Genomic DNA, 21395 nt, shown 5'->3' with positions numbered 1-21395 from the left:
AACGTGGTTCAAACAATGTACAAATTTCCTTTATTAGGTTGTGCTTGTAATATAATCTACTGAGCACATTCAGTTCTGAGGGATTGACCCATAAGCAGACCCACAGCCTGCCGAAGGTAAGATACTTCTGGAAAATCCCCAAACATTGATAACGTCAACATGACCTCCGCTATTGAAGACATCTCCCTCTAATATGGCAATAGTTTGCCGAAGGCGATTTCTGAAGCTCTCAACTACATAACCTAAGCTTTGGACATGTGTTACCAGCACATTGATTTGCACAAAGTCCTACATCGAAACTTTGTGTAAATACTCACCTTAATTTCTCTATAAAAGGGGAATAAGTGTCCAGGTAGAAAGGTAACTACTTTTCACCTTTACTGTTACTCTGTCAAAATTACTGTGTAACCCACACTTACTGACTTAAGTGTTGAAGAGCCTTTAGCAAATACCACATCAATACCCGAAGTTTGACGATTACTTATTCCATCCTTCTTCTGCAGGATGACCTTGTGACCTAATATCCCTCTTTCCAAAGGAACACAACCCTTAGTCCTGCTGAAAACTCCACACTTCTTCTATCTAAGTTGAATCCAATTTTGGACATCAATTTGTTTTTTTTCCTCGACTTTTGTTTTCTATTATTGACTTTGAGATGTGGTTGTGTATATTCATATCATGTTGCACGTGGGATTTTGGACATTGTTGCAAAATTCGGTACCCATGTAATTTCTGAGAGCATTGTTTTTTCCATTGTTTGTTTAAAATTTGGGATGTTATAATTGGATATAACTGCGTTATTATGTGGGTACATTTTGTCAATTTTTTAGCTCCACATATGTAGGTTTTAGCTTCTCTTCTCCACATTGCATAACTTGACTCTTATGCTCAATCTTTTGCTGCTGAGTTTGAACAAGTCATTGCGTTTCTTGAGTTTTATCTAATTCTTTTTTTCCAATACAAATATGCGTGTGCATAATCTTAGGCCCCGTTTGGTTCACGGAATGGATTTAAAGGGAAATTATTTCCCATGTCATTTCCCAATGAATAGGAATGAAAAATTCATTTCCCACTTTTGGTAATGTCGGGAAAGTAATCAAGATTTCACTTTGTTTCCTTTAAGGTCAATGGCTAAAACTACGATGCCTAGAATCTCACATTGAGTTGTGCAGCGTGTTGAGAAGACTTTCAGCTTAGACTGCGGTTATAATGACTCCTCCTCCCCTTCTGCTACTTCATCTCTTTCTATATTCACAAATTTGCCTGTTTACGTTTCCAAAATATAATTGTTTCATCATTCACAATGGTCTGATGGCCTTGATACCCTAATTTCCTATCCATAGAGTCACTAGGTTTTGGTTAAACCAAAAATAAAAATAAAAATAAAAAAATCATGAACTAAATATTAGTTTATGTATTACCTGAACAACTAGGTAATCGTTCAATTAGAGAGGAAAGCAAAAGAACAACGGCTATATAGCCCCAATAATTTTTTCATAACCAAAAAAAAAAGGGAAAGAAAAAAGAAAGAAAAGGAAACCCAGTTTTTTGTATTGCTTAATCCAGTGCATCTTACCAAAAACATTATTCAAGAAAATCATATTTGACAGATAATTAACCCAGAAAAAAGAAAAAGAAAAGGAAAGACACACCCGGGGCAATTAAACTTCTACTAATGTAATCCCAAATTTTGTGGTCTTAGGAAGAAGAGAGTGATAGATTTGTAAATCTCTCTATATATATGCTCATTATTCCTTTATTTTTTTCCCTCTTCTCGTTGGTGTTATTAATTTCAAATTAATTTGCTCTTCCAATTGCAAATAGATTAAATTTGAAATTAAAAATGGGGAACAGTTTGGGAGATTGTGGTTGAATTCCATAAATTTATTTTATTTTAGAATTTATTTTTTTGGGTTTTTTTTAAATTAAATTTATTTTAGAATTAAAAAAGATAATAGGTAGTTGAATTCCATAAAAATAGGATTCATTATCTTATTTTTCTTTTAATTTTAATTTTTTAAAATATGAAAAAGTGTGAATTTACCATATTATCTTTATATAATTAATTATTTCTATTCTTAATGTTTCATTAACCAATGGCGTTTTCTAGTATTTTAATTATTTTATATTTTTTTCTAAACATTAACACTTAGAATTAAAATTATCTCCCCATAAAAATTCAAATTAACAATTGTAACCCATTGAGGTGGTGAGAATTTCTTAATCTAATTAGCACTTATCTCCCCATATCATAGATTTTTTTTTTTTTTTTAAAAACTTTCATTATGATGCAATGAACATAATGAATCCTTATAAATTCCTAATTGGAAATCTCACGTTTCAAATAAATCCTTAGATTATTATTCCTATTTTTGTTTTTACGGTTTACAAATTACTATATTTATACGTAGCCAGGTTGCCACATAATGTTTTGCTTTTAAAGAGAGACTCGAATATGAATGGCATTATTATTCATCACTATCATTGTTATTGATATTTTTTAAATTCTATGGAACGGGGTCTAGCCTAGTGGTCTCAGATTCGATCCCCTCTCTCTTAATATATCGCTTGTATAAATAAAAAAATAAAAAAAACTGAAAATTTAAAACCACAGTTTTTTTTGGCTAATTGGTATTAATTAGTTTGTCAAAAAAAATTAGTATTAATTAGTCAAAATTATTTTTCTGACAGTATATATGGGATCCGCAGATTGAAGAAATGAGAGAAAACCATCGTCAAGGGTCATCTGGAGGTTCACGTGCGTCAAAACAAGAAAAACCAAAGAATGAGGAGAGAGGAGGTTCATCACTAAGCCAGGGTCGTCCAGGGCAAAGCTTTTAGAAGCTGCACCAAATGAAAAATTGGGAACAATTCCAAATAGTCATCAAAAGAGACTGAGGGATTTCTTTTTTCTTTTTTCTTTTTTAATATATATATTTTTGTTTCACAGGAACAACTTGTTTGTTCCAAAATTGACTTCAAGCGAATTTCATAGCTTTATAAGAATTTATGTTAGGCTTTAAAGTACCAATAGTGACACGCCTGTGTATGCCTCTCCTCACGTTACACAGAGGTATACGCCCCTATTGCAGGTAAGTTTATTGCCCCAATTAGTAGGGTAAAAGTAGATAATAGATGCATTGCAGTACCGGAGCAAAAGGCAGGAACAGAGAGAAAATGGTGTGCAAACAAAACATTCATTACTGAATTATACCTTCCAATGTATCTAAGAGACTTTGGAGATGAACCATCTTTTGGGAACTTGCATTTTCCCACATATCTGCAAGATAAAAGTATCAATTATGGTACTTTTTATTTGGTTATTTCACTTACTTGCAATGTAAAATTCTCAATAGGAAAATAACCAGAACATACTTGGCAGTTTGGTCATCCCAGGTTTGAGCGTTTCCTTCGTTTACAGAGTAGATTTTTCCCTTCTGTGGAATCTGCAGAGTAAAGCATGGCTTTCAATTCGTCGTCATATATGGAGGATTCCGAGGTTGAGTGTAATGCAAGGAAATGCAGACTCTAAAAGTAGAGGCTCGGAATCCTGTACGTATATGCACCTTCAGCTCATAACAAAAGGGTGCACCCTTCAGCTCATATCACAGCAGAGGAGCTCAAGAAATATGTATAATAAAAATAACACTAGAAATTTGTGTACAAGTTGAGACCGTACCTAATACGTATGTATGTACCTTAATATTGGAGTGAGTTAATATAAACTCCCCAAGAGACGGATCAAGCGTGAAGCCGTTCACTCCATGTCCAGTACTAATCACCAGCTGCAGTTCCAAACAAACTATCTTATTAGAACGTGAGGGAAGAGTAAGACAAATAATGCTCATATAAAATTTGGATAAAATTTTCAGAACATAAAGGAGAGAGAGTTGATTGTTTGTACCGTGCAAGAGCTCCCGTACATGCAATTGCCAGCAGCTACCGTGTTACTCCCTGGTCCCAACACGTCGTCAAGAGTTGGATTTTGCTTGTCTTTCACCAGATAAATCCCAAAGATCTGAATGTTGGAAGAGATATGTGCAAGTTAGTTTATATATTCTTTTTGCACATTTTAGATGATTAAATAGTTTTCGATGACGATTTTTTGGAATGACCATTGAATGAGGACTTAAATTATAAAATGTTCACGAGGTATCATTCTACTTCAAAATCATAGCTGCTCTTTCCCTCTGTGAGTCTTAAAGGAAAATTCCATAGAGGGGGGAGGAGGAAGAAGCATTACTGCCCCTCCTCCCCCTCATCTCTTCTCGTCTTTTCCTTTTAGGTTAGTGAAAAATTCCACTAGGGCGTTTTGGATAAAAAGCTCATTTTGGTGGTTTCTTTTAAGCCATGATTAGATTGAAGTTCCCCATCACCCCTTTAGTCTATGTTCTCAATCAAATCCTAACGCTGCTTATGTTCTCTAAATTTGTTTATACATCGTCTTTAACGGAGGTTGCTGCAAATCACCTAATTGTTCTTTGGTAAAGTTGTTATTTTCATTTATTTGTTCGCTCTTATGCGCAGATAGATCACTGGAAATCATATTTTCCCCACATCGTTACGGATGCGGTAGTGGTTGTGGCTGCCACAACACTTCTTCAGGTAGTAGTGGTAGGGTTCGTTTAGGCTCATGGGTTGTTTTAGAGTTTTGGTTATGTTGGGTTTATGTGCTTTGTTTGGGCTTATAGCTAATTATGGTGATGTGGGTTAGTAGTTTTAGTGCGGCTTTTGTTCTCGTTAGTTTTACTTTTAGCATGTTAGTTTGTTGCCCTCTTGGAATTGGTATTTTAAATGTCTTATTGATGTCTTTGATTGTACCGTTGAAGTTTATCTAATGAAGTTTCTACTTGATAAAAAAAATTATAAAATGTTCTAATTATTAAAATGTTATGTTTATCCTTAACATCATATTGTAGCTGTATGGATTTAAAATTTAATATTACAAGTTAAAGAAAAATGGAGACATATAGTGTGTAAAAAGATTACAAAATTATTGTAATCACATTATCTACCAATAGTTTTCTAAACGAAAAAATAATGCATTAAATTTCTATTAAAAAGTTGATATAGATATAAATAATGCAGTGTGTCAAAGGACTATATATGATGCAGTTGTATGAAAGATGGATATCAAGACAAAGGAGGTTCTAATCAAGGGCCAAAAGCATAAGATATCATGTTTTTTTGTCAGTTTTGTAATGGGTATTTTTGTAACAAAGTGGGCTGGGCAGGTTTGAAAAATTGTGTTTGGGTATCTAGTAATATTATTGCAGTGGCTGTTTTTTAAATTGTACAATTTTTCAAGGGTTGTTTGTATTGGTAAGTCCATGGAATAGTCAAGTTACAACTAGGCTGTTTTATAGAATTTGGATTGCATAGAATTTTTCTATATTTTGGGATCTACGGTTGGGCTTAAATGTGAAGCTCATGTATTATTCGGCCTTGTAAAGAGCTACCTCATATAAATACCTCTAATTTTGTGCACGAGTGGTTTGTGATGTTTCATGTGCAAAGGAGGTGTGAAGTGTATGTTGCTGCTTATGCTGACACGTGTCTACTACCTACAGAAGTGAAGAGTGCACCAGAATGTGACATGTGGGGCCTTGGGACAGGTGGTGGTCTCTGCGTGGCTCTCTCATTTGAGTCATCTCATCACCAAATCATTGAAGTAGATTTCCTATTGAAATTTGTAACTTTGTAATAGATTTGGGTCATCTTACCAAACCTTCCACTCGGCTCCTTCCTCTTCTCCACAGCCCAAAAAAGGGGATGGAGATGTCTCCACACTGGAGTTTTTGCAAGTGGTGTTGTTTTAACCGACATTGAGGTGTTGGTCTAATTCAGGGTGAGGTAGGTGTGCAAGGCACGTGAGTTGTCAGTAGTGTATGTGAATTAGTTAGACAGCTGTATAAAGTGCTGTAGCTTAAAAGATTAAGAAATATAGAAATAAGATTGGAATTTCTCTCTGCTTCATCATGGCTTCTTCTTCCTCCATCAACATTGATGGCTTGCCCAGTATGGTACAATTTCTTGAAATGGAGTCATCAACTCCATTTCTAATTGTCCATCCACAGCACTCGATTGATTAGTCCGAACAAATGTGTCATGGCTCCGTCCTGCTCCCTCATCCGGCCGTGTGTCATGGCTCCGTCCTGCCTCATCATCAGTTCCCCCAAAAAAATCCAGATATGGATATGGTTCCACTGCTAATTGTTCATGTATAACACTAGTTTGATTGGGAACAAATGCATCATCAACTCCCCCTGAAAAATCCCGACTTGTTTCCAAATCATACAAATGAGGATCCGAATTATCCATATTTTCCTTCATGACTTTGTCCCATTCTAGATGAACCCCTGTCTTCTTCACTCTCACAAAATCAATATCATCAGGCCTTACAAGAATCGATACGTGGTCACCGCCTTCCAAATGGAGCACATCGTTTGACAATTGTCCCTGCCAAAGATAATGGTCTTTAGGTCTACTCCAAGGTTTTGAGGAGGCAATTGCTATCTTGGTGTGCAAAGCAGTTTGTTTGGTAAGATTTCTAACTTCAATGCCAATAAGACTTTGAGAATCTTCAAATCCCGAATAATGTTTGTCTGAAGAGTAAACGAAGCATATAGTCAACCCTTTTAAATCACGACCCATGATTCTTTGAGGAACTTCAAAGAAGACGATATTGCCCACATCATTGCCGATTTCGAACCACTCAGGAATATCATAAATTCCATTCAAATAAATTCCACCAAATCCGCAAGAAGTCCATCTCTGCACACCAGAAGCAAGACATTCTTATACATGCATGGATATATCATTATATATATGGGCCGCATCTGCAGCTGTGCCTTTGTGTGTGTGTGTGTGTGTGTGTGAGAGAGAGAGAGAGAGAGAGAGAGACCTGTAGGATTTGTTCCTAAAATCGGTCAGATTAGTGCACCTTCCATATGAATCCTTGTCATGGAGTTTAATGACTTATCCAAGCCTGGAACCTCAGTGAGTTTGAACGAATCACTTAGATACAATTCTCTCATATTCGACATTTTTGAAAAATCTGGAATTGTTTCCAATTCTGTAGTCATTTGCTTTCGAACATACAAATTGGTTGGTAAATCTGGGATTGCACGAAGTTTTCTGCATGCATTTAAACATAAGACCTTGAGTTTTGAAAGACCAGCGAGACTTGGAAGGCTACAAAAATGATTGCATTCGAGAAGCAGATGTTCTAAGGAAATTAGGCTACATAGATCCTTAGGGATTGCATCCTCAGTTGACAAGCAGCAGCCTGCAAGACATAATAACTCTATTAAAGAGTTTAAGCCATGTAACGAAAGGGGTAAAAGATAGAATTTCAAAATTCTCACCAGATAGAGATAAAATTCTCAACTTCTTCAATTTTACTATGGAAGATGGAATTTGTCTGATTTTTGTGTCATCTGCTTTCAAAATTGTCAATGATGCCATGTCCCCTAAACCATCAGTCAAGTCTTCAAACCATGAACAACCACTCAGTATAAGAGTTTCAATAGACTTGGATTTATAGAAATTCAGTGGGAGATCCTCTAGATCGATGCAGCCTTCAAGATTTACCAAAGAAAGTCTTCCAAGATCCCCGATGGTTGAGTGAACCTTACACAAACTCGGACAAACTTTCAATATCAACTTCTCGAGATTTGGGAAATATGAAAAGTCTGGTGATTTTCTTATGTGATTATCACATTCGACATGAATGATGTCATCATCATTGACCAGATTTTGAGATGGGCGTCGTTCATACGCACAAAGATGGTAATCAATCATATTTTCGTTCATAAATTTGATAACTGTCCCTGCCAAAGATAACCCTCAACTGGATAATCGAAGCGGGTGTGATCGACGTCAAGCTCACTACCCTTGGTCATGTTTTTAATGCTAATACAATCAACACCGTAGAAGCCTGAAGAGCAAACGAAGGACAAAGTTTAACCCTTCCAAATTACGACCAACACTTTGAGGCACAGTGAAATACACAATATCATCGTCATGGACACAGTGGAACCAATCAGGAATATCATTTCCACTGAGAAAAATGCCACCATATCCGCAAGAAGTCCATCCCTATACCATGTAGAGCCAAATTTCTATAAGAAATACATTCTTATTGTATGTGATAGAAAGAGGAAGATGTATGTGTGAGAGAGAGAGAGAGAGAGAGAGAGAGAGAGAGAGAGAGAGAGAGAGAGAGAGAGAGAGAAGGATTGACCAGTAGGATGTTCTTCCTAAAATCGGCAGTGAGATTAGTGCACTTTTCCATATGAATCCTTGTCATGGAGTTTAATGACTTATCCAGGCCTGGAATCTCAATGAGTTTGCCCGAATCACGTAGATACAATTCTCTTATGTTTGACATTTCTGAAAAATCGCATTTTTTCCAATGCAATGCATCTGCTCGTAAGACTATCAAATTTGTTGGTAAATCTGGGATTGCACGAAGATTTTTGCACTTATTTAAAGACAAATAATGAAGCTTTGAAAGACGACTGAGGCTTGGTAGGCCGCAAAAATCATTTCTTGCAAGATCTAAATTTTCTAAGGAAATTAGGCTACTGAGATCCTTGGGGAATGCATCATGTTAAACTCAGTATATATGCAAGAGCTAATTCTCTTAAAGAGCTTAAACTTTGCAATGGAGGAGGCCAAAGATTTGTTAATGGCAACTCATTTTCATCTAATATTTTTGTTAAATTGTCGGTTTACTGCGATTGCGGTTTCATTATTGCGGTAAATTGTCAATTTTTATTTCAGTTTAAAATGCCACCCCTATAAATAATGCAGTGTGTCAAAGGACTTTTTTTTTTTTTTGGTCTGAAAGTGTGTCAAAGGACTATATATAATGCAGTTGTATGAAAGATGGATATCAAGACAAAGAGGGCTCTAATCAAAGGGCCAAAAGCATAAGATATCTTCTTCTTTTTTTGTCGGTTTTGTAATGGGTATTTTGTAACAAAGTGGGCTGGGCAGGTTTTGGGTTTTTTTTTAATGAAAAATTGTGTTTGGGTATCTAGTAATATTATTGCAATGGCAGTTTTTTAAATTGTACAATTTTCGAGGGTTGTTTGTATTGGTAAGTCTATTGAATATTTGGGCTTAAATGTGAAGCTCCCTGTAATTTCAATCAAGACTTTATCACCGTCTTGCAATTTGAGAAGAGCTATCTCATATAATATAAATATCCCATAAGGGGAGAAGAATACAAACACAGAAATTCCCAAATATTTTCACATAAAATAACATAAAATATTACCAATACAGAGTTGGCAAAAAGAAAAAGGAAAAGAACGAAAAGGACCGGTGATTACTCTTTAGCTTTTTTTTTCCGTCTATGCTCCTGAAATATGCCTTTGCAAAACAACCAGTCAGATTCCTCACATCCGTAGCCTCCACATCGTAGAATATCGGCACAACCTTTTGCTCTAATTATTTTCTACAATCCATGAGTATTTTATTTTGTGTGAAGGAGGTGTGAAGCATCTTGCTGCTTATGTTGACACGTGTCTGCTACCTACAGAAGTGAAGAGTGCACTAGAATGTGACATGTGGGGCCTTGGGACAGGTGGTGGTCTCTGCGTGGCTCTCTCTTTTGAGTCATCACCAAATCATACAAATGAAGATCCAACGAGTCATCAACTCCCCTGAAAAAATCCCGATTTGTTTCCAAATCATACAAATGACGATCCGGATTATCCATATTTTCCTTCATGACTTTGTCTCATTCTAGATGAACCCCTGTCTTCTTCACTCTCACTAAATCAACTAGAGGCCTTACAAGAATGGAGACTTGGTCCCCGCCTTGCAAACGGAGCACATCGTTTGACAATTGTCCCTGCCAAAGATAATCGTTTTCAGGTTCGTTTGACAAAAACGAATGGGGTTCTGGTCTTTTGTTTCCAGCAAATGCTATCTTGGTGTGCAAAGCAGTTTGTTTGGTAAGATTTCTAACGATAATGCCAATAGGACCTTCAGAATCTTCAAGTTTTGGGCCAAAAACAGAATAAGAGTAAACGAAGCATATAGTCAACCCTTTTAAATCACGACCCATGATTTTTTGTGGAACTTCAAAGAAGAAGATACCGTCCACATCATTGACGATTTTGAACCACTCAGGAATATCATAAATTCCATTCAAATAAATTCCACCAAATTCGCAACAAGTCCATCTCTGCACACCAGAAGCAAGACATTCTTATACATGCATGGATATATCATTATATATATGGGCCGCATCTGCAGCTGTGCCTTTGTGTTTGTGTGTGTGTGTGTGTGTGTGTGTGTGTGTGTGTGTGTGAGAGAGAGAGAGAGAGAGAGAGAGAGAGAGAGAGAGAGAGACCTGTAGGATGTTGTTCCTAAAATCGGCAGTCAGATTGGTGCAGCCTTCCATATGAATCCTTGTCATGGAGTTTAATGACTTATCCAAGGCTGGAACCTCAGTCAGTTTGAACGAATCACTGAGATACAATTCTCTCATATTCGACATTTTTGAAAAATCTGAAATTGTTTCCAATTTTGGGCAGCCATTTGCTTCCAGAACATACAAATTGGTTGGTAAATCTGGGATTGCACGAAGGTCTCTGCAGCCTGCAAGACATAATAACTCTATTAAAGAGTTTAAGGCATGTAACGAAAGGGGTAAAAGATGGAATTTCAAAATTCTCACCAGATAGAGATAAAATTCTCAACTTCTTCAATTTTACTATGGAAGATGGAATTTGTCTGATCCATGTCCTATCTGCTTCCAAAATTGTCAATGATACCATGTCCCCTAAGCCATCAGCCAAGTCTTGAAAGAGTGAACAACCATTCAGTATAAGAGTTTCAATAGACTTGGATTTATAGAAATTCAGTGGGAGATCCTCTAGGCTTTCGCAGCCTTCAAGATTTACCAAAGAAAGTCTTCCAAGATCCCCGATAAATGAGTGAACCTTAATCAACTCCTTACAACCTTTCAATATCAACTTTTCGAGATTTGGGAATTTTAAAAAGTCTGGTGATTTTGTCATGTCATGATCATCTTCAACATGAATGATGTCATCATCATTGACCAGATATGGACGCCATTCATACGCACAAAGATGGTAATCAATCATATTTTCGTTCATAAATTTGTCCCATACCAGACTAACACCTGTTTTCTTCACCATCAGCTCATCCCAGTCATATTTGTTTATTATTTCAATCAAGACTTTGTCACCGTCTTGCAATTTGAGCTCGTCATTTGATAACTGTCCCTGCCAAATGATGGGCTCAATTGGACAATCCTCGTCAATTTCACAATCGTATGATCCTGGCTTCAAGCTCAGTACCCTTGGTCATGTTTTTAATGCGAATGCAACATTCGGCGTATATGGCTAGAGAGCAAACGAAGGACAAAGTTAACCCTTTCAAATTACGACCATCACTTTGAGGCACAGTGAAATACACAATATCATCGTCATGGACATAGTCGAACCAATCAGGAATATCATTTCCACTGAGAAAAATGCCACCATATCCGCAAGAAGTCCATCCCTATACCATGTAGAGCCAAATTTCTATAAGAAATACATTCTTATGCATGCATGTGTACATGTGCGTTGTATGAGACAATATTAAAAAGTAATGCACAATTGTACCTTAAATAGTATACAAAAGTCTTGAATGATATAGAAAAGTCTAGAATTTTAATGAATGTGCAAACCGACTTAACAAAGTCGGTGAATACAAAAAATCTGAGAGATCAAAGTGTGCTATAATATAAAATATTCAAAGAGCTAATCTCACCGACTAAGCTACTGTCGGTTAAGTCTCCTATATATAGGCTTGATGCCTATACAAAAATGTAAGCTGGAAAACTACAGCTGTCCAATTAATGCAATCATCAAACTCAAGTATTAAAGCCTTGAACCTTTCCTACCTCAATCAATAGAATAAAAACTACCTTGTTCGTCTTTGAAAAGTTTTCCATTCCAAATTAAGCTATTGTCTTAAACACTACCAACCATTCTCTAAACCTCTTTTCTCTTAAACTAACAGATAGAAAGAGAAAGATGTATGAGAGAGAGATAGAGAAGGACTGACCTGGAGGATGTTCTTCCTAAAATCGGCAGTGAGATTAGTGCACATTTCCATATAAATCCTTGTCATGGAGTTTAATGACTTATCCAGGCCTGGAATTTCAGTGAGTTTGCCCGAATCACTTAGATACAATTCTCTTATATTTGACATTTCTGAAAAATCTGGCATTTTTTCCAATGCAATGCAGCCACCTGCTCGTAAGACTTTCAAATTTGTTGGTAAATCTGGGATTGCACGAAGCTTTTCGCACCCATCTAAAGACAAATCTTGAAGCTGTGAAAGACGACTGAGGCTTGGTAGGCTGCAAAAGTCATTGCGTGCAAGATCTAACCTTTCTAAGGAAATTAGGCTACCGAGATCCTTGGGGAATGCATCATCAGTTAAACTCCAGTCTGCAAGAGCTAATTCTCTTAAAGAGCTTAAACTTTGCAACGAAGGAGGCAAAAGATTTGTTGATGGCGACCCTTTCACATCGCATAAAGATAAAACTTTCAGTTTCTTCAATTTTAATATGGAAGATGGTATTTGTCTTATGGCTGTCCGATCCGCTTTCAGAGTTGTCAATGATACCATGTCCCCTAAGCCCTCAGCCAACTTTTTAAGACTCCAACAACCAGTCAGTATAAGAGTTTCAATAGACTTGGATTTATAGAAATTCAGTGGGAGATCCTCTAGCATTCTACAGCCTTTAAGATTTACCAAAGAAAGTCTTCCAAGATCCCCGATGGATGGGTGAACCTCAGACAAACTACAACAGAATTGCAATATCAATTCCTCGAGATTTGGGAGTTTTGAAAAGTCTGGTGATTTTGTTAGCTCTTCGGAATGGCTGAGATTAAGGATTCTTAAATTCTCATGCAACTGTTACACAAAAACAAAATAAGAATGGAAATTAAAATCCAAAAGGAAGGTCTCTGATACAGAAATTAAACCAAAATGAAGAGAAGGTGAAGTATAATATATGTATAGAACCAGAAGGAAAGAACCAACAACAACTAGGTTGAGATTATTATACCTTGCAATCCTTCCAAACTATTTTGAGTTTGCTATCCTGCAGGTCTAAAACAACTAGTTTTGGTTGCACAGGAAAGTCATCTGGTATGGACTCTAAAGGAAAATAATGCCAGCACAACCATATTAACTTTTTGGGAAAATCTTTGTACTCTCCAGTGAGCTCTACTCCGCTGAGGTGGAGTAACCTCAGTTTTTTCATGTTGGTAAATGCTTGTGCACTGAATCTAGCCCTGTAGCCATGTAGAGCAACTCCTTCAATTTTTTCAGTTCCCTGTTAACAAAATATACGAGTTAGAAAAATAATTTGCAGACACGAAAATCCGTGTATATATTAACCGAAAGGTATAATTAATAGTATTGGACCATGTATAAGCCCCATAGTTTGTGTTTGCAATCAAAGCACATATTTTTTTGTTGGTTATGCCTAATTGAGCTTTAATCTTAGTGGATATAATATAAGAAATGGCAACGGGGTCTCATGTTCAAATTCATATGGCACCGTGGTAGTGTGGATTTGTGAGGAACCCTCTTTTACTTTGGTATAGACTATCGCTTGTACTAAAAAAAAAATATTAGAAAAGGACATTTTAATTTATTAGACACGGGACACATATGATTCTCTTGCATGATGCATTCTAAAACTTTACTTGGAAAGTACTTACAGATTCATCACTCAATACATTTGTTACGTCTTCACGTTTCCACAATCTACTAAATTTTTCACGGTCACCCTGGGCATTTTCATAAACGATCTCTCTTCCCATGTCTCGAAGCAAATCATGCATCATCAGCTTGTTTTGCTCACTAACAGTTACAAGGCACCGTTCAATGAGGACATTGATTCCTATCGGTTGAGCAAAGCCACATCCCTTTAATATTTGTGTTACATAGTCCCTGTCCATTCCTATAAAGAAACAAGATATATCAAGGAATGTCTCTCTCATTTCCTGATCAGGTAGCCCATCAAAGCTTATTTTGAGTATTTTTTGAATTTTTTCAGGAGGACTTCTTTCCAACTTCTCCAAATGGCTTTCCCAGTCCTCTATGGATCTTGTAATCAGAAAAGACCCTACAACTTCAAGTGCTAGTGGCAAGCCTCGACAGTAACGAATTACACGTTTTGAGAGGTCAAGATATTCTTGATTAGGACAACCACTTTCAAAGGCATGCCTACTAAAGAGCTCTAGAGCTTCTTCCTCATCCATTCCTTGAGCCATATATGTGCCATCCACTCCAACTTGGTCTAGCAAATGTTGATTTCTTGTTGTTATAACAATTCTACTTCCAGGACCAAACCAATCGCGAGCTCTAGCTCTTGTTGTTATAGCAAATGCTTCTAGTTGGTCTAGATCATCTGCATCGTCAATTATGACAAGTGCTCTTTTACAGCGAAGTCTTGCTCTTATCAAATCGATCCCTTCATCAACAGAACCAACCTTTATGCCCTTGCTTTTCAGGATATCATTTAGAAGTTGTTTTTGCAAACCAACCAGACCATTACTGCGTTGGTTTGCAAATTCTTCCCTCACGTTTGCAAGGAAACTCCTTCCTTCAAAGATACGTTCAAATTTCTTATAAATGGTTTTGGCAAGCGTTGTTTTTCCAATGCCGCCCATCCCCAAAATACCAATCATGCGAACATCCTTAGAACCTGAATTTTCAATACCAATCATGCGAACAACATCGTTCAGCCGAGAAGTAATTCCAACGAGGTCGATGTCTAATTGGAATTTGCTGTACAACTGCTTATTAACCTCCCCAAGAATTTTCTTGATAAACTTTGCTTCATGCCTGGCAATTAAACAAAGAAGCAGAACTACGAATCATTCGATGTGGAACAAACTACAAGGTTAAATTGAATCCGTAACTTAATAATTTAGAATAAGCAAATTATTTTCTTTTTTTATACTAAGATATAATTAACAATTAAGATTGGGATTTAACATTATCAAGTAAGAAAGAATGCATAGTTAAAACTTGAGATGATAATCCAAGGAACAAGAAATTAGTAATTACCCATCAGCATTTTTAAGATCTTCCCCACACAAAGCTGCAGCTTGAGTGAGAGCATTTTTCCACCGCTGTACCTTTTCTTTCTCATGTTTACCTTCATGTTTCTCAAATGCTTGTGCAAAACTACCTTTTTGGTTCCGGACATCTGAAGCATCAACATTGTAGAACAATGGAATAACCTGTTGCCCCAATCTTTCTCTACACTCCATGATCTTCACCAGCTCGTCAAGACACCAACTGGAATCGGCATAACTCTTGGAGAAGACAATTATGGAGATCATGGACCCGTCGATTGCCTGCTCCAGTTGGGTTTTTATAAATTCCGCTCTTTTTAGTTCGTTGTCGTCAAGAAAGGCGCGGATTCCGTCATCAGATAATGCGGCGTGGAGGTGGCCTGTGAAGCCCTTGCGTGTGTCTTCACCTCTGAAGCTCAAGAACACTTGGTACTCCCAACGTTTTGATGAGGAGGATGGTGAGGATGAATAGGAGGCTTTATGGGCTTTCCTGGCATCCATTAATTGATACTGGTTCAGATCAGACCAACTACAAATTATGCACAAGTTGGCCTTCCGATCCGACTTGAGCAGAAGAAGTTATTTTTTTTCTGGGGAGTGGTTTGGCCTTGAGCATATTGAACGTTTCAGTCAACAGAAGCAAAAGTCCCTACGTTCCTGCCAACACGTCATTGACGCGGAGAGAGGCAGAGAGAGCGTGGAAGATCAGTGCGAACAGAGGGTAATTTTCTGGAAGCAACCAAAACCAGGGGTCACTTTCTGTGGCTGCTGGCTGCACGATCTACTGGACGGCTAAGATTCAAGGTCAGGAAAATGCAAGGAAGGATAAGGAGAAAGAGGCATGAAAGGAGAGGGAAGAGACGAGCACAATGTCCAGTCACAAAAGAAAAAGAGAAAAGAAGAAGAAAAACACAAGTCTTTTTGTTTTCACAAATTCTTTTTCGTTTAATGATTTCATTCATATAAAAAAAAACTTATATAAATGATAAAATTAACCTCAATGAAATATATGCAATCTAATTTCAAAAGACAACTTTGTTATTTGGAGAATTTTTTTGTATAAAATCATCAATCTTTGGATGAAAAATCAATAAAAAGGAGTTTTGTGAAAATAATTTTAAACCTCAAAGGCTGTTCTTGTAATTTCCAAAACTTTAATGAGTTTCGTGAAAAAGTCAAAAACCTGTTAGTGTAAATAACTCAAAATGGAAATATAGTTATAGTGTATATAAAGATTACAAATTTATTGTAATCACCTTATCTACCACTAGTTTTCTAAACAGAAAAATAATGCATTGAATTTCTATTGAAAAGTTGATATAGATACGCGCGGCATGTCCTTGAAGTTCGCAATGCTTATCCAGTTGAGGTTTTGTATATATATAACCTTGTTTTGCAGAAGCATAGTTGAATTGAATAGTTCAGAAAGGCCTGACTTCAGGGATGTTTTCTCCTGATTTCATAATGTGCTTACTAGAGGATTTGTTAAAGATTGATGAAGATATGAAATTTTTATTAAGCATTTAATTTTTATTTTCAAATTTTTATCAAAGATATAATGAAAATATGCAAGAGAAAATGAGAAACCATTAACGAGTGCAGATGCCCGCAGTCAAACTCGTAAAACAAGAGGCCTTTGGAACGGAGAAATCCAAACTAGGTCGTCGCAGGCGAGTAGGCATCTCAATCCCCCTATGTTCGACGATTGAGAATCTCACTTCTCAATCACCGAAGATTATCAATCGGCGAATCGAAGCAATTACTGAGTTGGTGAGGCGACGGGGGTTATGGTTAGAGACAAAGCAATAAGATTTGCTTCATGCATTTGGGTCTAAACCAAGCCCAATTTGTATGTTAAGTCTAACAGCCCAGATGTTGATGATGCCAAAAAAATTTATGACCGAAAGGTAATGGTGAGTTTAGCACATCACATGGCAGTGTTTCATTACCACGCTATAAACTTTCAACGTATGTTCAATCGACAGTGTTTTATCGGTAAACATTATCCATCAAAATGATACTGTTTGCGTTAAGATGTTGAAGCAATAATATATTATTGTAAAACGCTAATTTTCTTCGCAACAATAACGCTGGACGTTAACATTTTGGGTCTAGTGTTTCAAGCTTCCGACAGTTTGCCTTCCATCTGGAGAGCATAAATATAATTGTCTCAAAGAATTTAGATCATACATTTCATATCTGACGGCTCCAAAAATATTTTATAATCTAAAGAAACTTTCCAACTGTCAAACTAAGACTGATTAAAACCAGATTAACAACAATCCATGATATCCTCCTACTGTCCCCAGTATCCCAACTGTCAAACTAGGAAAAGACCACTCTATTTTGTATGAAAACCAGATAGAATTCCTATTCCTATTATTGCATATATATACACACACACACACATATATATATATATAAATGTATGCATGTATGTATTCCGCAACCGATTATATGATCTCCAAACCACATACTGGCCAAATGATTCAAAGGAAAATAGACATTGCTTTAAATGTCACTACAATAAGTTCATACTCGTTGGATGCTGCAACACCAAATTTAAGAAAACGATGGGTATTATAGCTAAAATGTTTCTCAAAAGCCAACCAGCTATATTCGAGTCAACACTGCTACAAATTATTGGTTCCAATAACTGTAGAAACACATTAAAGTTCAACTTAGCTCCTAGTTGGCCGATTCATGTTCAGAAGCCATGCCTCTATTCAACTACCATGATCCTTCAGCACCCAATGTTGGATTTTCAAAAGCAGAGAAACCCCAGAAAGTCTTCAAAGAGTAGGGCTGAGAGATGGTTACACCTTCTTCAGTGATTTTGGAAATCTGTAATTTCAAAGTTTAAAGTGTGTCATCTTACAAGGAAGTGCCAATCCATGTTCAAGCAAAACAATAAACTCCACCTTTAAAATGCACAAAATTATCAAGATCCTTAAACACTGATTGTTGGATATTCCTTTTTGGCCTTGCAACTACTATGCCAATTCCAAACTATTAGTTTCACTTTTAAAAACAAAAATAATATCTCATTGCAGTTATCTGATGCGTGCAAATGTGCAATATCACTTTAGTAACAGAACTTTCTAGAAATAAGTGTTTTCACTTTACTAGCAAAGGAGGCAAAACGGAGGAAATTGTTTCACACCAAACTAAATCCACAAACATATGCCACAAACCTTCAGCACCTCTTCAGAGACGAAGGTGGTGTTTAAAATCATGTGATGTTCATAACCAGACAATATCTAGCATTAAGCACATCCAAAGATCGAAAACAATTTCCCACTTAAATGACCCATCATCACCTAAATCCTTCCTTTTATAAGTATGACCAATAGAAACGATGAGTAAATTCTACCAAGCAACTCATTGTACAATGTGATTTCTGATTTGCATAAAATATATGCAGAAAAGATGTTAGAAAACTTGTTGGGTAGAAATAGGAAAATATTCCGACAGAAAATTGAAATCAAAACCATGCAATCATGTTCATTAGCATAATACTTTTCCTTTCCTTTCCTCTGTCTCCACTTTAAACACTTTCCGGAGCTAAAGCCCAATTAATAGTCCAGTACTAGCACTTCACCAGTGAAAGGGAATTACAATACTTCTCAGGCTCATGAGAGTTTCTTACATGACAAACTAGTAAGATCAAGAGTGACAAAAGTTTAGTGAAAACCCATTTGAACATGTGTATGAGAGAGAGAGAGAGAGAGAGAAGTTACAAACAAAACACTTCAAATATATTTAAAAAGGTTTACCAGGTTTCATATTTAAAAAGGTTTATAAATGTTGAAGACAATTAAAGATAACAGATAGATAAGAAGGCCCTCAGTAATTGCTAGTCAAATCATCATTTCTTACAAGCCTTAATATTATGGAATCGATAGCTTAAAGCACTGTTATTACTATAGGATGACAGAAGATAGAGTAAATAAGATTAATTAATTACTATACCTGAAGCTTGTTGACAGCAGACCGATCACGATAGAGAAGGACACGCATGCATTTCTCCAGTAGCTTTACACCCTCTTCAAAAGTCAAGTTCTCATGCCATTCATCACGAAGAATAGGCCGTGCAAGGTGATTTCCAAATCCTGTAGCTACATGATTGTCCTCAAAATTTACACCTATCATGCTAACCTGGATAGGGATAAAAGAATATGACAAGTAACTAAGTCAGCTCATTCATAAACTTTATTCTTGAATAAATAAATAAATAATCAGCTTTCCTAATTGAACACAGCATGCTACAATGCGTTAAGGGAAGGATTATATGAGGCCTACCATGCCAAGGTACTTCTGTCCTTTTTTCACTCCACCAAGGACAAGAGAGTTCCACAGTGGATTGAACTTGTTACGCCTATTGTACATCACACGGGTCAAATAGTTGTGGACCTCTTTAGGTCCCAAAGAGTTGCCATCATCCCACATGTTGTCATATAGGCTACAACCATAAAACTCAAAATGAATAATCTTTTTAACTCCAGTTGCAAATGATACCAAGAAGCATGGCAAAAATCACAATGAAAGCATTAGAGAAGGTATCTTCTACATAATTTTTCTTGAGAACAATGCTTACATGAGCTCATCAAGATAACGTAATAGCTCTTGAAAGTCACTTATTTCTCCACTTGCACCAAGAAGAGAATGCTTTCCAATAGGCTTCATTCGTTCCACACTCTTGTATCGCAGGGTAGACCCATAAGAACCTATTAGTAAATGCATCATTTGATATTGTTACAAACCTAAACAGAAACATGAAAAGGAACACACATGGGTGTCTAACTTTTGCAACTTAAACAGCATTGAAACTCCGAAAGAAGAGATGATGAGCATTGTTCATAAAGCGATGGACTTTAACCTTTATGTCAAAAAATAATCAAAATTTGAAACACAATCTAAATTGGATTGGCATCTAACCTCCCATATCAGCAGCCATCAAAATTCCATCTTTGTACTTCAGAGCCACCACAGATGTACCGGTTACATATGGGTACCTTCAAAAAATTATATTTTAAAAAAAGAATTAAAGGATTGAAATGTCATATAGAAAGCAAAATCCCCAAAACCCCAAATACCATAAGGTCTACACATACCAAAAATACGCAACATAAATTCAACAATAAAAATGAGAAAAGCGAGAAAGTGTGAGAATAGAATACAAGGTTCTCTGAGAAGCTTCAGGGTTGCACAGTAGGCCGGGTTTGGCTTGGTTCGACTCCATTAACTGCTCAAAAAATCACAAATTCAAAAACAAAGTAATGAAACAAAATCTGGGTTGTGGAAATCAGATAGAGAGTGGAAACTCACACTCGTTTTTGTTCTCTAAATGTTGAGGTAACAATTATGGAAAGCAACACCTATTAATTTCGCCACAAACATTTAAACAGGTACAAAAGCTTAAAGCAAGAGCAGAAGGATAGAGATACGAACCTCAAGAAACTAAAAGTGAAGAATACAGAGAGGGATCTCTCTCGCAGCCGACTTGAGTCTGAAGAGCGATATAGAGGAGAGCGAGCGCTGTTCGATCATAGGCTGTTGGATCTTTTTTATTTTCCTTTTCCTTTCGCTCAAGAAATTGAAAACCCGGTTCGATTTACTGGATTTGGGTAGTCCATGTGGAAATGGGTGGGCTAAGGCTTTAGATTAGGCCCACTCAGTGGAATTGGACAAAAAGTTCACGCCCAACTATAATTTAGGTCCAACCCAGTTTGAAGATTTTGAATTTAGCGCGCAGCTAAGGTGGGAACTATCTGAGGCTCCATCTCAGCCATTTAAGTGATCTCAACGGCTGGGGAGAAAATACAAGCCCCCAAAATCTGACAACCCAAATACCAAAGCGTATAACTAGGCCTATAATTTGGCCCGATCGGATCGGAAATAGCCATTCCAATTTCCGTCCAAAACCCTTCAGAATTCAATAAACACTTTTGATTTCGATTCCAAAAAATTCCGGAAAAATTCGGAACTTTCCCATTCCGAAGTTTTGAATTCTTCAGAACATAACCATCCCTCCACCTAATAACTCAGCATTTTCACACCATATGAATTCAACATCTCCAAAGACAGAGCACAAGCATCATTGTCAAATAGAACACAATTAAACCCAATCAGTTGACCAACCAATCGAACCCAAGCGAGAAAAAAAAAAACCAAAAGTGCGGCGGCTGCAAATGGAAATTTTTTTTTTTAAAAGATGTGTTACTTAGGGTTAAAAATGTGAGTATTGAAAGAGAGAGAGAG

General features: G+C 36.7%; 4 protein-coding genes across 8 annotated transcripts; all 4 read right to left on the bottom strand.

Annotated features, from left to right (window-relative positions):
- Positions 1-2972: 2972 nt before the first annotated feature.
- Positions 2973-11126, bottom strand: LOC148919405 (fructose-1,6-bisphosphatase-like). The gene is made up of 6 exons (XM_089046686.1): positions 10697-11126; positions 10370-10617; positions 3905-4018; positions 3699-3785; positions 3376-3446; positions 2973-3280 (listed from the first exon to the last, which is right to left on the bottom strand). The coding sequence occupies exons 1-6, from the start codon at positions 11124-11126 to the stop codon at positions 3064-3066; spliced, it is 1167 nt and encodes a 388-aa protein (XP_088902812.1). The 3' UTR covers positions 2973-3063.
- Positions 11031-12949, bottom strand: LOC148919404 (TMV resistance protein N-like). The gene is made up of 2 exons (XM_089045935.1): positions 12097-12949; positions 11031-11547 (listed from the first exon to the last, which is right to left on the bottom strand). The coding sequence occupies exons 1-2, from the start codon at positions 12769-12771 to the stop codon at positions 11308-11310; spliced, it is 915 nt and encodes a 304-aa protein (XP_088902061.1). The 5' UTR covers positions 12772-12949; the 3' UTR covers positions 11031-11307.
- Positions 12950-12985: 36 nt separating this feature from the next.
- Positions 12986-15976, bottom strand: LOC107880391 (disease resistance protein RUN1-like). 3 transcript variants are annotated; one of them, XM_089045932.1, is made up of 4 exons: positions 15612-15964; positions 15124-15566; positions 13770-14898; positions 12986-13378 (listed from the first exon to the last, which is right to left on the bottom strand). In XM_089045932.1, the coding sequence occupies exons 1-4, from the start codon at positions 15633-15635 to the stop codon at positions 13103-13105; spliced, it is 1872 nt and encodes a 623-aa protein (XP_088902058.1). In that variant the 5' UTR covers positions 15636-15964; the 3' UTR covers positions 12986-13102. The 3 variants fall into 3 exon arrangements, with proteins under 3 accessions (XP_088902058.1, XP_088902057.1, XP_016647208.2); XM_089045931.1 differs by having other exon boundaries at positions 15124-15976; XM_016791722.2 differs by lacking the exon at positions 12986-13378 and having other exon boundaries at positions 13683-14898; positions 15124-15960.
- A 1643-nt stretch (positions 15977-17619) lies between these two features.
- Positions 17620-20728, bottom strand: LOC103319138 (proteasome subunit beta type-4-like). Of its 3 annotated transcripts, none has more exons than XM_008220643.2 (8): positions 20586-20690; positions 20463-20512; positions 20315-20379; positions 20073-20149; positions 19732-19861; positions 19437-19596; positions 19107-19292; positions 17620-17978 (listed from the first exon to the last, which is right to left on the bottom strand). In XM_008220643.2, the coding sequence occupies exons 3-8, from the start codon at positions 20374-20376 to the stop codon at positions 17865-17867; spliced, it is 729 nt and encodes a 242-aa protein (XP_008218865.1). In that variant the 5' UTR covers positions 20377-20379; positions 20463-20512; positions 20586-20690; the 3' UTR covers positions 17620-17864. The 3 variants fall into 3 exon arrangements, with proteins under 3 accessions (XP_008218865.1, XP_016647210.1, XP_008218864.1); XM_016791724.2 differs by having other exon boundaries at positions 20463-20477; positions 20586-20623; XM_008220642.3 differs by lacking the exon at positions 20463-20512 and having other exon boundaries at positions 20586-20728.
- Between the last annotated feature and the right edge of the window lie 667 nt (positions 20729-21395).

This window comes from Prunus mume, linkage group LG2, assembly GCF_029339155.1.
Source record: "Prunus mume cultivar Tortuosa linkage group LG2, ASM2933915v1, whole genome shotgun sequence".
NCBI lineage: Eukaryota > Viridiplantae > Streptophyta > Magnoliopsida > Rosales > Rosaceae > Prunus > Prunus mume.
The sequence above is the reverse complement of the archived record's forward strand: the minus strand, read 5'-3'. Positions and strand labels throughout refer to the sequence as shown.

Excerpts from the sequence above, each read along its gene's own strand:
- LOC107880391 (XM_089045931.1), bottom strand. The coding sequence starts at position 15,635 with ATGGATGCCAGGAAAGCCCATAAAGCCTCCTATTCATCCTCACCATCC. Across the intron at positions 14,899-15,123 it reads GATCTTAAAAATGCTGATGG|GCATGAAGCAAAGTTTATCA; the intron begins GTAATTACTAAT and ends TTTAATTGCCAG. Across the intron at positions 13,379-13,769 it reads ATGTATTGAGTGATGAATCT|GGAACTGAAAAAATTGAAGG; the intron begins GTAAGTACTTTC and ends TTTTGTTAACAG.
- LOC103319138 (XM_008220642.3), bottom strand. The coding sequence starts at position 20,376 with ATGGAGTCGAACCAAGCCAAACCCGGCCTACTGTGCAACCCTGAAGCT. Across the intron at positions 19,597-19,731 it reads CGTTATCTTGATGAGCTCAT|CCTATATGACAACATGTGGG; the intron begins GTAAGCATTGTT and ends TTATGGTTGTAG. Across the intron at positions 17,979-19,106 it reads CTGCTGTCAACAAGCTTCAG|ATTTCCAAAATCACTGAAGA; the intron begins GTATAGTAATTA and ends TTGAAATTACAG.
- LOC148919404 (XM_089045935.1), bottom strand. The coding sequence starts at position 12,771 with ATGCTAGAGGATCTCCCACTGAATTTCTATAAATCCAAGTCTATTGAA. Across the intron at positions 11,548-12,096 it reads TTAGGAAGAACATCCTCCAG|GGATGGACTTCTTGCGGATA; the intron begins GTCAGTCCTTCT and ends TACATGGTATAG.
- LOC148919405 (XM_089046686.1), bottom strand. The coding sequence starts at position 11,126 with ATGATTGATTACCATCTTTGTGCGTATGAATGGCGTCCATATCTGGTC. Across the intron at positions 10,618-10,696 it reads GAGAATTTTATCTCTATCTG|GCTGCAGAGACCTTCGTGCA; the intron begins GTGAGAATTTTG and ends TATGTCTTGCAG. Across the intron at positions 3,281-3,375 it reads TGGGATGACCAAACTGCCAA|ATATGTGGGAAAATGCAAGT; the intron begins GTATGTTCTGGT and ends TTTATCTTGCAG.